Genomic DNA, 17,931 nt, shown 5'->3' on the forward strand with positions numbered 1-17,931 from the left:
GATTCTCTAAAAAGGTCTCCCTAATTAGTATAACTCATTGCACACCTACTTGTTTTCTTATCACACTGTTGTAATTTTAATACTCATTCCATTTTCAAAATCCATCCATGGCACATGAAATTTTTGGGGTGGCAATGGGCACTAATGGTGAAGAAACAGTCTATCATGAATAGAGATTTAGTATTTCCTACCTCTCAGAGAAAAAAGTCTCTACCCTTTAACCAAACATATGAAGATACTTGGACAGCTAATATTTAAGACATTTTCAAGAGAACATTCTATAAAATACGTAGAAAATATGCTAGATAGGCCGGGCATCGTGGCTCAGTAATCCCAGCACTTTGGGAGGCAGAGGCGGGCGGATCACCTGAGGTCAGGAGTTCGAGACCAGCCTGGCCAACATGACGAAACGCAACCTCTACTAAAAAAAATACAAAAATTACCAGGCATGGTGGCGCATGCCTGTAACCCAGCTACTCAGGAGGCTGAGGCAGGAGAATCCCTTGAACCCAGGAGGGGGAGGTTGTAGTGTGCTGAAAGAGGGCCACTGCACTCTAGCCTTAGTGACAAAATGAGACTCTGTCTCCCAAAACAAAACAAAAAAATGCTACACAGATTTTTCATTTTGCCAATTTACCAAAATTCCACTTATTTACAATTCTGATTATTTTCACAAATATGGTCAATAGTAAGAGTTCAATAAATACTTCTTTAGATCATTGGTGTTTCCCTATGACTCAAAGCGTTCAAGTCTTCTTTAAAGGGATGTTATGCATTTGTTTAACAAGTCTGATCAACACCTGTTATTTTCCAATTAGTGTATCAATATTAAAATTTATACAATTTTTAAGTATACAAATTTCACTCACATTTGATTTTTTGCTGCTTGCCTCTGAGCTTTTCTTTCTTTCCTTTTCTGATCTGGTGGCTTGGCAAAAACAATTTCAATATTTTCTCCCTCCAAGTCTTTGCCATTCATTTCTTCCATAGCCTTAAAAAATTAAATAGTCAATATAAAAATAGGACTTCCAGACAATTATGATTCATTTAAAGCTAGAAAATAATTTATCATTAATGTGGGAAGGACAACAGAAAGCCCCATGGAGACAGTCAGATAATTTTATATAAAGATGCAGATCTTCAACTATTTTTCATTTTTACTTAGAAAACTGCCAAGCTCACTAAAACCAAAAGGTTTTAGTCTGAGTGGATTCCATGGACATCCAAGTTTCCTCCAATTTGTAAAACTATTTTGAGATTCTAAGATGACTAGAAGTTGTTAGTCTGATTTAGATGCCTATAATTCCACCATATTTACCTTGACAGCACCATCTCGTTCATCAAAATGAATAAATGCATAATCTTTTAACTTCTTCACTCGTTCCAGTTTCCCAAACTGACTAAATGCCTTTTCTAAAATCTCTTCTGTTACAGTATTGGCAAGGTTGCGTACAAACAGCACTTTTACCTAGGGGGAAGAAAAAAAACCCCCGTATTATTTCCAAAGAGTTCAATTTCTAAGATACCACCACCCCACCCTACAAAGTTAACTTATATCACAATCCATTAGAAGAACGTCAGAATACAAAAAAAAAAAAGTTTTCAACTCCTTGGGTAAATATCAAGGAGAATTGCTAGATCATGTTGAAAGACCTGAAATAGATGCTTTGCAAAAAAAGATACACAGATGGCAAAGAATCTCATGAAGATGCTCAATATAATCTGTCATTCGGGAACTGCAAGTTGAAACTATTAGTATGGCCAAAATCCAACACACTATAAATGCAGGTAAGAATGCAGAGCAACAGAAACTCTCATTCACTGCTGGTGGGAATGCAAAATGGTATAACCCTTTTGAAAGACAATTTGGCGATTTCTTACAAAACTAAACACACACTTTCATACGACCCAGCAATCCTGCTCCTTATTTACCCAGAGTTGAAAACTTACATGCACACAAAAACTTACACAGGGATGTTTACAGTAAGCTTTATTTGTAATTGCCAAAAATCTGCCAGACGCAGTGGCTCCTGCCTGTAATCCCAGCAGTTTGGGAGGCTGAGGCGGGTGGATCACCTGAGGTCAGGAGCTCAAGACCAGCCTGGCCAACATAATGAAACCCTGTCTCTACAAAAATACAAAAATTAGTTGGGTGCGAAGGCACGCGCCTATAGTTCCAGCTATTCGGGAGGCTGAAGCATAAGAAATGCTTTAACCCAGGAGGCAGAGGTTGCAGTAAGCCGAGATGGTGCCACTGCACTCCAGCCTGGGTGACAGAGCGAGACTCTGTCTCAAAAGAGAAAAAAAAAAAATTTTCCCCAAAAATTGGAAGAAACCAAGATGTCTTTAAGTGGGAGAATGGACAATTGTGGCACGTACAGAAGGAATATTATAACCATTATAAAGAAGTAAGTAAAAAGCCACAAAATGACATAGAAGAACTTTAAATATGTATTACTAAGAGAAAGAAGACAATGTGAAGGTTACATAATGTATGGTCCAACTATATAACATTCTGAGAAGGCAAAACTATGGAGACAGTGACTGACAGTGGTTGAATGGGGAGGGATGACTAAGCACAGGAGAGAGGAATTTTAGGGCAGTGAAACTATTCTGTATAATACTATGATGGAAACACAGTTATACATTTCTCCAAACCCACAGAACATACATCTAGAGTGAGACCTCATATACACTATAGACTTTGGGTGATCTATCTATGTCCATCAATTTTAACAAATATACTATTCCAGTGCAGGATACTAGCAGTGAGGACGGCTGTGCCTGTGTAGCGGGCAGAAATCATATGGCAATTCTGTGCTTTCTGCTATAAACCTAAAACTAAAACTGCTCTAATGAAGTCTACGAAAAAAAATGTAGACTACAGGCTACATCAGTAATAATTACTAATTAACCATTTTGTAATTTAAAAAAGATAATCTTTTCCTAACAAAGTAAATATCATGCCCCCAAGAGAGCGATGGAATGTTTAGCACTTAACACAAGTGATCAAAACTAATTAGAACTTGCTTTTGAAATCTTAAAGGGGGAAGAAATGTTCAAAATAAGATAAACTGTTCTCTCAATCCTGACAGCTTCTCAAAGCACAATTACAAAATTTAATCTTTTCACTAACATTATCACTTCCTCCTAAAATACTTGAATGCCATCTGAATGTGTTAATCTAAAGTGCTAACCCAGTGAGACTTCACAGGCCAAAGGAAAAAAGAATCCTAACTATTTTCTTTTCTCTAAGAACACTTATCCTTCAATAATATTTATAGTTCCCTGGCAGTTCACATTACACTCAATTTAACTGAACCAGTGGTATCTGACACCTAACCTCTAAGAAATAAAGGGGGAATTCTTAAAAGACAAAGGGTAACTGGGGCATGGTGGCTCATGCCTGTAATCCCAGCATTTTGGGAAGCAGGACTGCTTCAGGCTAAGAGTTCTTAAGACCGGCCTGGGCAGCACAGGGAGACTGTCTCTACAAATGTTTTTTTTTTTTTAATTAGCTAGGTATGTTGGTACACACCTGTAGTTCCAGCTACTCGGGAGGCTGAGGTGAGAAGATCTCTTGAGCCTGGGGCTACAGTGAGCTATGATCATGCCCCTGAATTCTAGCCCTGGGCCAGAGACCTAGACCCTGTCACTTACCAAAAAAGAAAAAAAGAGGACAAAGCACAGAACCAATAACTGCAAATTACTGCACTAATGTGTAATAAAGTGTTGACTCAAGGCATGTTTATTCTCATAGAATGTCTCCACTGACTGCTGAAACCAGGGTACCTAACAATGGCTAAATGTAACTGCAAGTAGCTCTGCTGGGGCCAGTATAATTTACTATTTTTAGGAGTAAGACTTTTAACCCCAAAACCATGTAAACTAATGGTGCCATTCTCAAAAACTCAAATTTCTCTTAAAAAAACACACAAAATGGAAGTGAACTGTCTACAGCATGTAGGCTACTTCATTGTAAGATTGTGATGGCTATACAATTATGGCTAAGTATCCACGAATCAATTTCTGTTTTCACTTTGTAGGCACATGGTATTTCCAGTGTGCACTGCCTAGTTCCTTAGTAAAGAACATTTCTCCCAACTCTAAAAATATGGTTTAAAAAAATGTGTACAGGGCCAGGCACAGCAGCCTCACACCTGCAACCCCAGCACTTTGGGAGGCTGAGGTGGGTGGATCCCAAGCTCAGGAGTTCGAGGCCAGCCTGACCAACATGGTGAAACCCCAGCTCTACTAAAAATAACAAAAATTAGCCAGGTATGGTGCTGGGCGCCTGTAATCCCAGCTACTTGGGAGGCAGGAGAATCACTTGAACCCGGGAGGCAGAGGTTGCAGTGAACCAAGATGGCACCATGGCACTCCAGCCTGGGAAACAAGAGAGAGACTGTCTCAAAAAATAAAAAAATGTATACAATTCATTTTATGTTTCCTCCAACCCCCCGGCACTTCTCCCGTTAATCCCTCAAAAAAGATTTTTAACTTGACTATCATTACCTTTGCCATAACCTCAGGATCAGGATCTTCTATAGGATCAGCCCATTCAACAGTTCCAACATTACCCCAGACCTTGACTTTACCACTCATTAACCTACGCCTTGCCTGGGCAGCTGTTTTGTGATCTTCATATTCAAGAAAGCAAAAGCCTCTGTTTTTTTTCTTGTCATCCGGTTGGTGGTATAAAATGACGTCTGTAAGACCCTCTGCAAGTAAGCAACCATTCCAGGGAAATTAGACAAAATAACTAGCAAATATAAGTGGATCAAAGGATTTATCTAATATACTACTTAAATATCAAAATGAAAAGTCATCTCTTTTCTTCACGAGACATCTTTATAAAAGACTATCAAAAACTAGCTCCAGATTATTTTCCTAATCTGTTTCCAATTTTTTCAACACAGAAATCTCCAGAAAAGAACATTTGTTCTTTTAATTAGACCTAAGGACCGTTTTTGCTTTCACTAATTAAATCAGAGAGGCAGATAAAGTATCTTCATATAACTGTTGTTAGAAAATGGCAGTATAGATCAAACATGGCTATTTTTCTTATTATGCAAACACTAAAATTCTTTTTAATGGCACTTTTTTGGTCTTAGATATCAATGGCTTTATTTCAAATAAAATATGTTATAAGTACTGCATAAAAATTTCCAATGTCCTGAAGGTTGATAAGAGGCTGATAATTTGTTAGACACTGCTGGCAGACCGAAATATTTTCTAATAAAAGCAACCTGTCATGTATAAGTTGTTATAAAAGACATTTTACAGTTCAAAAAAATTTTTATCATGTTGACAGTATATAAACTCTGTTTATGGGCCAGGTGCGGTGGCTCACACCTGTAATCCCAACACTCTGGGAGGCCAAGGTGAGCAGATCACTGGAGGTCAGGAGTTCAAGACCAGCCTGGCCAATATGGTGAAACCCCCCACCTCTACAAAAAATACAAAAATCAGCCAGGTGTGGTGGTGCGCGCCTGTAATCCCAGCTACTCAGGAGGCTTAGGCAGGAGAATTGCTTGAACCTGGGAGGTAGAGGCTTCAGGGAGCCTAGATCACACTGCCACACTCCAGCCTGGGCGACAAAGCAAGACTGTCTCAAAAAAACAACTCTGCTATGGCAATACTTATTATTCCTGTAATTTGAAGAAAATCAATCATTATTCACACAGTTCTACTAAGAACATCAACTAACACCTAGAGAAAGAACACACAAAGAAATACAATCTTCCAAAACATGGAAAGAACAATGATTTTACAGAATGAATTCAAATCCTAGCTGTATTCCCTACTAACTTGTATAACGTTTGGCGAGTTATTGCCAAAATCCCCTGAATGCCTGTTTTTCTAATCTTAAAAATGGGGTTACCTACACTTCATAAAGTTGTAGTGAGGATTTGATGAGTCAATAGCTGTATTTAGAACAATGCCTAACTGACAGAAATATGCTATTATCTTCATTATTAAAAGCTGCACCTCATTCCAAATAAATCCAACTTACCTGTTACTTTGCTAAATTCTTCAAGAATCTGTTCCTTGGTTTTACTCTTAGGAATAGAGCCCACAAAAAGCCTATTGTTGGCAACCGAGATGCAGACACCAATGTGTTTTCCAGAACGAATTTCATGATTATTATACTGAAAAGATAAAAAGTGCATCATGTTTTAAATTACTTATAATATACAACTAGAAGAGTTTATTATAAAAGATACACAAGAGCAAATCATCCTTTAAAAACTAGTTTACCTTAATTCCCATACAAGGGAATTATGAGAAACAGATTATATTAACAAGACCCACTGGACAAGTTTATGAACCAATTTAATGCAAATAAAAGGTTATTAAATCCTTTGATTAATCAGAAATAAGATCTGCAGCACCTTATTTAAATTCAAAAAGTGCCAGTTCCTCAAAAACTTAACATTTACTTAAATTCATCCCGTCAACCAGTTACTCTCACACAAGAAAAACTGATCCCAAGATCAGCAAGATCTCTGCCTTTCTGTTAACCAGCACCTAAATCTATTTTTCCATCTTCCCTTCCTCTTATCAAAAGTTGCAATAAGAAATTTCGGGCTTCAAATATTTAAGTCTAAAAAGACAGCTTTATATCTGAATCCAACTGTACTTTTTCCCCATTTCATTTTCATTATGCATATAACAAAGTTATGAAGGAGAAAGAAAAGTAGATTGGTCACAGCAAAAGTATATAGAAACAATTTTAAAATGACAGTAAAAAGTGAATTTAATTTTCAAGTAACCATATCCCAGATTACCATAAAGCAGAGGCAAACAGCAATGTGTCAAAGTGACAAATCAACCAATTAGTATTATTCACAAACCCAAGTTCAAAAGTATCCAAGTAATCTAGAAAAGTGGATTATACGGGTTAAAATTACCACCTCAAAATTTATGTTACTAATAATGGTGGCAGCAGCGGCAAAAATTATTGATTAATCCTACCACACCTAACCTCAAAATCTATTCTACATGTGGAGCTACACAAACCAACATCAATTTCCATAAAACTTTATAGAAACACCTTATAGCAAAAGAAACCATTCTTCTATTATGCCCATTCTTGCTAGGTACAGCAGGTATAACAGAAGAAAACATGTAATTCAGAAAGTTGAGTCCTCCCTGTCCCTTTCTCCATCTCCAGATAATCAAAATTTAGTAAGGTTCAAATACCATACCTCTAGTTCAGAAAAATGTGTTGCTTTCTACCCCACTATTCTGTACAGGCTATTCAAGTGCGTGGCCATCCTGATCCCAGGTTTTATCTCTATTTCTCTGCATTTATGCCAGAGGCACAAAGTTAAAAAAATTAGAAGGATGACTCCTGTTACTTCTCCTTTCTCTCTCAAATACCTTTTTATATCAACTTTTAAACGTGGGGTTTTTTTGTGTGTATGTTTCCCGAGACAGAGTCTTGCTCTGCCGCCCAGGCTGCAGTGCAGTGGCACTATCTTGGATCACTGCAACCTCTGCCTTCTGGGTTCAAGCAATTCTCCTCCCTCTGCCTCCCGAGTATAGCTGGGATTACAGGCACTTGCCACCACACCCAGCTATTTTTTGTATTTTTAGTAGAGACAGGGTTTTACCATGTTGGCCAGGCTGGTCTCTGAACTCCTGATCTTGTGATCCACCCGCGTCGGCCTCCCAAAGTGCTGGGATTACAGGTGTGACCCACCACGCCAGGCCACCTGCAGTTTTTATACTCCTATGGCTCTGAAGATACTGCCTTCCTTCCCTGAAACTTTTAACCACACAAACTCCTCTGGGTATTTGTAAATTGAGTTCAACCACCCAATACTTCAATCCATAAATCCTAAAAGGGTCAACAAAATACTCCTCCACGTTAACATAGACCAACAGTTCTTAACAGAAGTGATTTTGCCCCCCAGAAGTCATCTGACATTCTTGATTGTCACAACTTGGAAAGATGCGGGGACTTGCTGCTGGTATCTAGTGGGCAGACAGAAGGAGGCTGATAAACATCGTACAACTCAGAAGACAGGCTGTCACAAAGAATTATCTAGTCTAAAAGATCAGCAGTGCTGAGGTTGAAAATTCCTGCCATATACTTTGTTTTCTCACATAGCATTTATGTCTTTCTCTTCCATCAGACTAATAATCTTTTAACAGCCGAAATATGTTGCAACAATTATACTATTATAGGTAACACAAAGAGTAAACTGGCTCTCCAATGAAAGTAAGTCATTAAACGAACAAAGTAAGGAGACTCTATGGGTATACTGTCCAACTATAACAGAAGTAGGACCTAGAAATTAACACTTCCTAAAGCAACGCCCCATCTATGGATTCTGCATGCTTTTTTTGTACATATACTTGAATTGCTTAACCTTTCTTACGCTAATGACACTCTATCACCTAAAAACAAAAACAAAAACAAAAAAACCACTTATCCCAGCAAGATGGGTAACGGTGAGTTAGATGGTGAAGCGGGCAAAACAAAAAACAAATGTGAATAAGAGATTCTAATTTAATACTAGTAAACCCTAATTCAAGAGGTAAATGTATCAGGTCACTACAGTGGTATAAAAACACGAGCACAGAAAAAAAAAAAGTCTCATCTTTCCTACTCTAGAAAGGTTGGCCCTGGATCTTTAGTTAGTTGTAAAAATCTAGCTTTCAAGCTCAATACCACAGCGAGATTAAGCAAACAGAAAATGAAGATTAATTATGATCATGAATCAATGTGAGGCTTCAGTTTTTAAGAACACCAAAACAGTAGTACAGTCTGGAACATCCCTGTCATCAAGGCTCAAAATTTTAAGTCACTTTTAAGTCCTTCCTTCGTAGTCACCAAATTCTCAGAAATTCAGCAATGTCAAATTTGGAATCTGATCCAGAAGAGGCTGCTTAGTCCTAACTCTTCTCAGCAAAGCCACTACCTCCAAAGCCATCCACATTAAAGATTGTTTTTTTTTTTTTGAGACTGAGTCTCGCTCTGACACCCAGGATGGAGGGCAGTGATGCGATTTCAGCTCACTGCGGCCTTCACCTCCCCGGTTCAAGTGATTCTCCTGCCTCAGCCTCCCTAATAGTTGGGACCACAGGCGTGCGCCACCACACCCTGCTAATTTTTGTATTTTCAGTACAGACAGGGTTTCACAACATTGGCCAGGCTGGTCTCGAACGCCTGACCTCGGGTGATCCGCCCGCCTCAGCCTCCCAAAGTGTTGATATTACAGGCATGATCCACCATACCCAGCCTAAAGATTTCTTAATTATAAAGCCTTCTTCACAATGAGCCAAAATCTACTTCCTTAAATAAACCTATTTATTTCCCCCAAATGACAGCATTTCATATACCTGGCACACATGCACGTGACTCAGTTGTTCCCTATGCTTGGCTAATCACTGCTTCTCTGATACCTCCAAGAAATACTGACAAGTGTCACTATAGACTGACACTCTAACAAAATATTGTAAGTGGAGACTGAAACAGGAGTCTAGAATAAACTGGAGCTTATTACTAATTTTCCACTTCTAGACACCATACCACTCTTACATATGGTCTGTTACCCTAGCTTGTTTGGCAACCACACGTTACTGACATCACAGCTTACTTGTTAAACTAGTGTAAATACTTGACTTTAGTCAATTCCATCTTGATAGATACAAAGTTTCTTTTTCAAGCTATCAAAATTTTTTCAGATCCTGACCATCATTCCAAGGCATTAATCACTGCATGCAGATTCAAGTTACCAAACATATCATAAACAGTCCAATTACACTTTCAATTGTTGATAAAAACTAGAATAAAACCTACAGCATACCACTATAGCCTTTCTCTTTCCAAAATCTCCCACCTTTCTCCTTTCTCTTGCTGCCACCCTCCTCCTGGTCTTTGTTCTCTTTACTCAAATAATCTTCATTATTCAGCCATTTACATCATGCCACCCACACCAGGGCTCAAAAAGGGGGTGAGGGGTGCTATGCAGCTTAGTATGAACTAACTGCTGGCACTGACTTTATTACAAATTTTATTTCCACAAAACACTGCCTCAACTAGATCCACCTTTTCTCTTCACTGTGCTGCTCAAACCTCTTTATTGCAAAGCCTTCTCCAACAACCTAACCCAGTCTCCCTTCATCCTTCCTTTACCCTTTGCACCATTTGCTTCCACTGTTAACAGTAGTCTTTCATGTTCTATAAACTCTCTAAGAACCTGTCTATCTGCAGAAAAAGTTTTCATGCTAAACACACTATTTGCTAAATTATTATTACAGTATCTCTGAACCTATCTTGTCAACTACATTCATCAAAATGGCTGTACATGAGGCCGAGTCAAATGGATCACTGGAGGTTGGGAGTTTGAGACCAGCCTAGTCAACATACTAAAAATACAAAAAAAAAAAAAGGGCCAGGTGTAGTGGCTCATGCCTGTAATCCCAGTATTTTGGGAGGCCGAGGTGGGCGTATCACAAGGTCAGGAGTTGGGAGACCAGCCTGGCCAATATGGTGAAACCCCATCTCTACTAAAAATACAAAAATCAGCTGGGCGTGGTGGCGCTCACCTGCACTCCAGCCTGGGCAACAGGGCGAGATTCCGTATCAAAACAAAACAAAATTAGCCAGGCATGGTGGCGGCTCCTGTAGTCCCAGCTACTCAGGAGGCGGAGGCAGGAGAATCTCTTGAACCCAGGAGGCAGAGGTTGCAGTGAGCTGAGACAGCGCCATTGCGCTCCAGCCTCGGTGACAGAGTGAGGATTTGTCTCAAAAAAAAAAAAAAAAAAAAAAAAAAAAGGGTTGTACACACATCATGACTGTATACACAACCAATCTGGTGACTAAAACCATCAGAGCTATCAAAATAATAACTTGTGGGCTGGGCACGGTGGCTCACACCTGTAATCCCAGCACTTTGGGAGGCCAAGACAGGCGGATCACAAGGTCAGGAGATCAAGACCATACTGGCTAACATGGTGAAACCCCGTCTCTACTAAAAATACAAAAAAATTAGCCGGGCACCTGTGGTCCCAGCTACTCAGGAGACTGAGGCAGGAGAAGGGCATAAACCTGAGAGGCGGAGCTTGCAGTGAGCCGAGATTGTGCCACTGCCGCACTCCAGCCTAGGTGACAAAGCGAGACTCTATCTCAAAAATAAAAAATAAAATAACTTGTTATGTGCAAACAGATTTCATCTATTCCAATGTTTGTACACAGACATTATTAGTATTTCATCAGGATATTTCCATTATTTAAGATTGTCATTGAATTGCAGCATCACTACCCTTGGGCTCCAATTCCAGCAACATACCACAAAAATACACAAACACACCTGCCTGCCCTTCTCCATGGTCTTTAAATCAACATGTCTATTTCCAAACATCCCCTAGGTGGGTAAGGGAAGAAAGCATCATCACCTATTAATTCACCCTAATCATAGGGCAGCTAGAAGCACAGAATTGTAAATGGAGACTATTAAAGCAGCAAATGGTCCATGAGTTACACAGGAATATAAGAGAGCAGTGGTCAGCTAGTCAGGTTATTTATCGAGCACCTACTATATACTGGGGCACAGTTAGGGAGAGAGAAATGTTAGGGAGAGAGAAAAAATATATACATTCTAATGGGAAAAGACATGTAAATAATTTACAAAGTTAAAAAATAATTACAAGCTCATCCAAGCAAAATCTAGTTTACCATTCTTAGAACACTGTCATGGGGGCAACTGGTGGTAAGGTGCTCAATGTCACCTTACCTGAAAAGAAAGCATCAGTCATAAACGGGCTGCTTTCAACCCCTACAAAAAGCAGAACAGCAGAAGGCAGCCTTAGAACGATAACGGCCATGGCTTGGCTGGGCACGGTGGCTCACGCCTGTAATCCCAGTAATTTGGGAGGCTGAGGTGGGCAAATCTGTTGAGCTCAGGAGTTCGAGACTGATGTGGCCAACATGGCAAAACCCCGTTTCTACTAAAAATACAAAAATTAGCCAGGCATGGTGGTGCACACCTGTAATCCCAGTGACTCGGTGGCTGAGGCAGAACTGCTTGAACCCAGGAGGCAGAGGTTGCAGTGAGCTGTGATCGCACCACTGCCCTCCAGCCTGGGTGACAGAGTGTGACTCTGTCTTCAAAAAAAAAAAAAAAAAAAAAAAAAGCCATGGCTTATTTCAAAGACAAAAAAGACTACTTTAGTATACTAAAAGGGTAATTAAAAGGAAGAGTGGGGAAAAGAAGAAGGAACTTGTCTGAATAGGGTCTTGTCTGTAAGTCATTTTTCAGCATAGGAATGCTGTAATCTAATCCATGTTGCCAAATATAAAGGGCAACAGAAGGCAGTGAGACTAGCTAGGTTTCTTCAGTAGTCTGAGTGGTACAAATGGTGCCTTAGACTTAGGGTAGTAGCAGTGAAGATGATAGAAAGTGTCAGATGCCAAAATATTTTGGCAACAGATGGAACCTACTTCCTTAACTCTTTAACACTACCTAAACCACTGCATAATTTAAAGTTATCAGGCTACCAGGTGACATAAGTTGTAGAGTTGCCTTAAATTGTTATGTCTAACAATAGGGACCTCAGTTAAAGAAATGCAGCATCAAACTAGGGCTGGGATGTTCAGGCAAGTCTATTTCCACAACCTGGCAGAAAAGGTTGTTGAGGCACAATTTAAAGGTAATAATATAGCATCTAGCAAAGCTCCTGACCCTTAACAAGCACTCAAGTAGTAGCTATTAATCACCTTTTCACAAGTTTAGATCTTGCTTCCCTAGCTAGATTATCATCATTTGCAAATGGATTTTTTTTCATTCCTCAAAATAAAGGTAGATGTTGGCTAGAATCAGGGTCATTTAAGAAACTCTCAGTTGCTTTTAATTAACTTCATGCTTCTTCAACTGTTAACATCAATTAACCCATTTTTGTAAGTCCACATACAAATATCAAGTCTACAATACTATTTAACCTAGAGAAACTAATCATTGCCGTATCAGTATTAAAAAAAAATGCCAAATACCTAAAACTATCTCAACCTAAGATATTCCTCCAGACAGAGGTGCTTCAATCTTGTCTGATCTATAAATAATGCAAAGGAGGCACGAGGCACTTTCCCAGCATTTAGTTATATATAACTAGAATGGCACTTCAATTAAAAATTCACTTTGGACAGAATTGTAACAAGTAGAATCTCTCAAAACATAACACAGTAGAGAGAGTTTCCAAAGTATGCGCCCTTGAAGAATATACTTAGGAAAGGGGTATTCACATCCACAAATGAATACAAAGTGTATCCAAAACAACTTGGGATTTATATTTTCTCTACAATGTTTCAATTACTTCACTTTCTCTAAAATCTAGTTTTTTGTTGTGCTAAAGCAAATCCACCAGATCCTACCCACAGTAAAGCATCCTTTTAAAAAAAGGAGACAATGGCCAGGCACAGTGGCTCACGCCTATAATCCCAGCAATTTGGGAAGCCAAGGCAGGAAGACTGCTTGAGGCCAAGAGTTCAAGATTAGCCTGGACAACATAGTGAGACAACACCTCTACAAGTTTAAAATTTAACCTAGCATGGTGGTGCCCTCATAGTCCTAGCTGCTCAGGAAGCTGAGGCAGGAAGATCACGTAAGCCCAGGAGTTCAAGGTTAGTGAGCTTTGATCATCATAATGCACCCCAGCAAGGGCAACAGAGTGAAACCCAGTCTCCAAAAATAATAATAATAATTAAAACAATTGACTTAAGGCTGGGCACACTGGCTCATGCCTGTAACCCCAGCACTTTGGGAGGTCGAGGCGGGTGGATCACGAGGTCAGGAGATCAAGACCATCCTGGATTACAGGGTGAAGTCCCATCTCTACTAAAAAAAAAAAAAGCAAAACAAATTAGCTGGGCATGGTGGTGGGTGCCTGCACTCCCAGCTACTCAGGAGGCTGAGGCATGAGAATGGTGTGAACCTGGGAGACGGAGCTTGCAGTGAGCCAAGATCGTGCCATTGCACTCCAGCCTGGGCAACAGAGTGAGACTCTGTCTCTAACAAATAAATAAATAAACAAACCATTTACTTAAAAGTAGGCTGGGTGTGGTGGCTCACACCTGTACTCCCAGCACTTTGGGAGGCCGAGGCTGAGGTCAGGAGTTTGAGACCGGCCCGGCCAACATGGTGAAACCCCATCTCTACTTAAGATACAAAAATTAGCCAGGCATGGTGGCGCACACCTGTAATCCCAGCTACTCAGGGGGCTGAGGCAGGAGAATCACTTGAACCCAGGACGCAGAGGTTGCAGTGAATCAAGATCACACCACTGCACTCCAGCCTGGGCAACAGAGGGAGACTCCATTCCAAAAAAATGTACTGAAAAGTCAAAAAAAAGCAAATGATGATATGACCAATATATCCTAGTGGCTGTATACCAATACCTACCATTGGAAATATATTTTTTCCCCTTTTTGGTTTTTTTGAGACAGGGTCGCTGTTGCCCAGGCTGGAGTGCGGTGGCATGATCACAGGTCATTGCAGCCTTGACCTCCTGGGACCACAGGTGCACGCCACCATGCCTGGCTAATCTGTTACCTTTTTGGTACAGATGGGGGTCTATGTTTCCCAGGTTGGTTTCAATCAATCCTTCCACCTCAGCCTCCCAAAGTGCTGGGACTATAGATGTGAGCAACCACACCCTGCCAGAAGTATCTTTTAAAAGGCAACAAAATGCAAAGTCTCCTATTAATCAGGTAGTACCAAACAATTATGCCCCCAGAAAAGGACTCGGGTCAGGACAGAGAAACAGAAAGAACCATACAAAGTTTTAGGACAAGAGTTAATTCCTAGGTCAATCGAAAAGAATGCCTGATTATCTACAGAAGTTTCTCCATTATATTTACAAACTATATTAATAAGACTATATTCTAAGCAGCCTACAGCAATGCAATTTTGGAATTTATTTATTAAACAAGGCAACTGTACAAATGGAAACATTTCCAAGTGTCTACTGGCACTCAAAATCACTGTGTTACTAATGGGTTATAAACCATCTTCCTCTAATGATGTATCCTTACTGTAAGGTTTCTGGAAAACATCTATAAATAAGTTACAGTGGTCACCTACCATAACTGGTATATTTTGATGGCAAGAATTAAGTAACCTACAATGTCAGTTGAATGATTCTTTTTCAAAATGTTAAAAAATGGATCTGACACCATTAGCTAAATTCTGCAGTGGTCCCTCAGTACATATAGGGGACTGGTTCCAGGAACCCATACCAAAATCCATGAATCCCGAACTCTCTTAAATAGCGTAGTGTTTGCATATAACCTACGAACATTCTCTCACACACTGGTGTATTGCTATTTTTTTATTGGGTTTTTTGGGAGTATCTTCAATCCTCAGCTAGCTGAAACTGTGAAGGCAGGACCCATGGTACAGAGGGCCCACTGTATTAGCTTTCTGTAGTTCAGATACCTCACTGCTTACTAGATCATTCTTTATTTTCACTTACTGCTACTTTATTGCTACTTGGCAAAAACATTCTATTCTTTTATACGAGATTAAAGGATTTTGGGCCAGGCAAGGTGGCTCATGCCAGTAATCCTTGTACTTTGGGAAGCTGAGGTAGGAGGACGGCTTGAGGCCATGAGTTCAAGACCAACCTGCCAGCCACAGTGGCTCACGTCTGTCATCCCAGCACTTTGGGAGGTCAAGGCGGGCAGATCACTTGAGGTCAGGAGTTTGAGACCGGCCTGGCCAACATAACCCTGTCTTTACTAGATATACAAAAATTAGCCTGGCGTGGTGGTACGCGCCTGTTTTCCCAGCTACTCGGGTGGCTGCAGCTGCGGCAGGAGAATCGCTTGAGCCCAGGAGGCAGATGTTGCAGTGAGCCAAGATCGTGCCCACCACACTCCAGCCTGGGTGACAGAGACTTTGTCTCAAAAAACAAACAATAAAAACTAAAGGATTTCTAAGGTACCTCTTTCTAGAGCTCGAAATGCCCCTCAAATTCAACTGCTGAAACTAAAATTTTGACAACTCAAAGGTTACCAGTAAATCTGAATTCCCTCTAAAATAGAAAGCACTCTTTTAAGGGAAAAATCTGACATGATTTGAAAAGAAATATCTAAATTCTCAAATTCTCTTTGTAAAGACTTATATTCTTTCAAGTGGCATACTTTTTTACTGTTAAACTTCCATCATACTCAATTATGCAAACCAGTTGGAGGTATTCACGCAATATAGAAAAGGAAGACTTGGCCGGGTGCAGGGGCACAGGTCTGCAATTCCAGCACTTTGCAGGACTGAGGCACACAGATCATCTGAGGTCAGGAGTTCATGACCAGCCTGGCCAACATGATGAAACCCCGTCTCTACCAAAAATACAAAATTTAGCCAGGTGTGGTGGTGCATGCCTGTAATCCCAGCTACCGGAGAGGCTGAGGTACGAGAATCGTTTGAACCTGGGAGGCGGGGATTGCAGCGAGCCAAGATCACACCACCGCACTCCTGCCTAGGTGACAGAGTGAGATTTTATCTCCCCAAAAAAAAGAAAAGGAAGACTTACAAGTTTTATTTTTCTCTTTAAGGCTTGCTTAAAGTGATAGACCTCATGGTAAGGGAAGGGTTGGAAAACTCAGGAGGGAGGGGAAAAAAAGAATCAGTCTGAAGATTTTAAGTTTGTCTGGAATTACCCACAGGATATATAAGCCAGATAAAGCAAATTTAACAAACGTTGCACAGTGAGCTATCTTGTACAAAAGTTCTCCCCAGTTGTATTGCTTGATACGTTCTATGGGTTTAAATTAGCCCCCAACTCTTCAACTATAAACTGCAGAAACACTTCAGTCACAGAACTTAATAAAACTAGTTTAAAGGAGTTATATTAACTGTAATTTAAAATATTAAAATCTCTTTCTGGCCGGGTGTGGTGGCTCGTGCCTATAATCCCAGCACTTTGGGAGGCCGAGGCAAGTGGATCACCTGAGGTCAGGAGTTCGAGACCAGCCTGGCCAACATGGCGAAACCCCATCTGTACTAAAAATACAAAAATTAGCTGGACGTGGCGGCAGGTGCCTATAATCCCAGCTACTCGGGAGGCTGAGGCATGAAAATCACTTGAACCTAAGGGGTGGAGGCTGCAGTGAGCCGAAATCACGCCACTTCAGTCTGGGCAAAAAGAGAGAAACTCGGTCAGAAGAGAAGAGAAGAGAAGAGAAGAGAAGAGAAGAGAAGAGATTTCCTTTTTTAAAAAGTTGGAAAAATTACCAGGTCCTTACCTAACATCTGGTATTTTTAAATCAAATATTGCCACTCACCATAAAATCTTTTGTTTCATCAACTAGAAATGTATCACAATGTCTTTTGTGATTTTAGAAAAAGGGATGGCTCAGGTACTGCCAGGAAGTATGAGAGCCCTTACCACAGTTACTTTTCTTAAATCTTTTCACATCCCTATAAATTTAAACAAACAGACAAAAAACATCACTAAGCCAGATGTTTCTAAGAACCAACTGCTAGGAATTCTACCATGCTGCCTTTTAGATGCGGAATCCTATCAACCATACATGCAAAGAATATCACTACAATGCTTGCACAGTGATATGGAAAAACAAAACAAAAAACAAAAAAAAAAACACCTGCCTAAATCAGTACTTCAAAAAATGTTTGGTAATTCTTAGGCACAATAAGAAAAAACCTTGATATTAAAGACAGTGAATGAGAAAACTGAAAGGAAAAAAAGGACAACTTACCAGTTTAACAGCCTCCTGAGCTGCTTCTTTTGTACAAAAAGTGACAAACGCATAACCTCTATTGAGACCAGTGAGTGGATCCATCATTAGACGAAGATCCCATATAGGTCCAGCTTTCTCAAATAATGGAACAAGTTCATCCTCAAATAGATCTCTTGGGATCTTTCCCACAAATATCTGTAAATTAAATATTAAGTAAAAAC

The 17,931-nt window shown here is 40.0% G+C and overlaps 1 protein-coding gene across 9 annotated transcripts in view; it reads right to left on the reverse strand.

The window, feature by feature from the left end:
• Positions 1-17,931, reverse strand: part of SYNCRIP (synaptotagmin binding cytoplasmic RNA interacting protein) — a 34,170-nt gene that overhangs the window by 9,529 nt on the left and 6,710 nt on the right. For 7 of the 9 annotated variants that reach the window (XM_010383975.2, XM_010383979.2, XM_010383976.2 and 4 more), the window contains 5 exons: positions 17,729-17,905; positions 6,017-6,152; positions 4,516-4,721; positions 1,319-1,468; positions 870-991 (listed from right to left, as the gene is read on the reverse strand). In XM_010383975.2, coding sequence (XP_010382277.1) covers positions 870-991; positions 1,319-1,468; positions 4,516-4,721; positions 6,017-6,152; positions 17,729-17,905 — 791 coding nt within the window. The remainder of the gene's footprint in view (positions 1-869; positions 992-1,318; positions 1,469-4,515; positions 4,722-6,016; positions 6,153-17,728; positions 17,906-17,931) is intronic. The other 2 variants (XM_030928791.1, XM_030928790.1) reach the window with 1 other exon arrangement.

Source organism: Rhinopithecus roxellana, chromosome 4 (assembly GCF_007565055.1).
Source record: "Rhinopithecus roxellana isolate Shanxi Qingling chromosome 4, ASM756505v1, whole genome shotgun sequence".
In the NCBI taxonomy this organism is placed as follows: Eukaryota; Metazoa; Chordata; class Mammalia; order Primates; family Cercopithecidae; genus Rhinopithecus; species Rhinopithecus roxellana.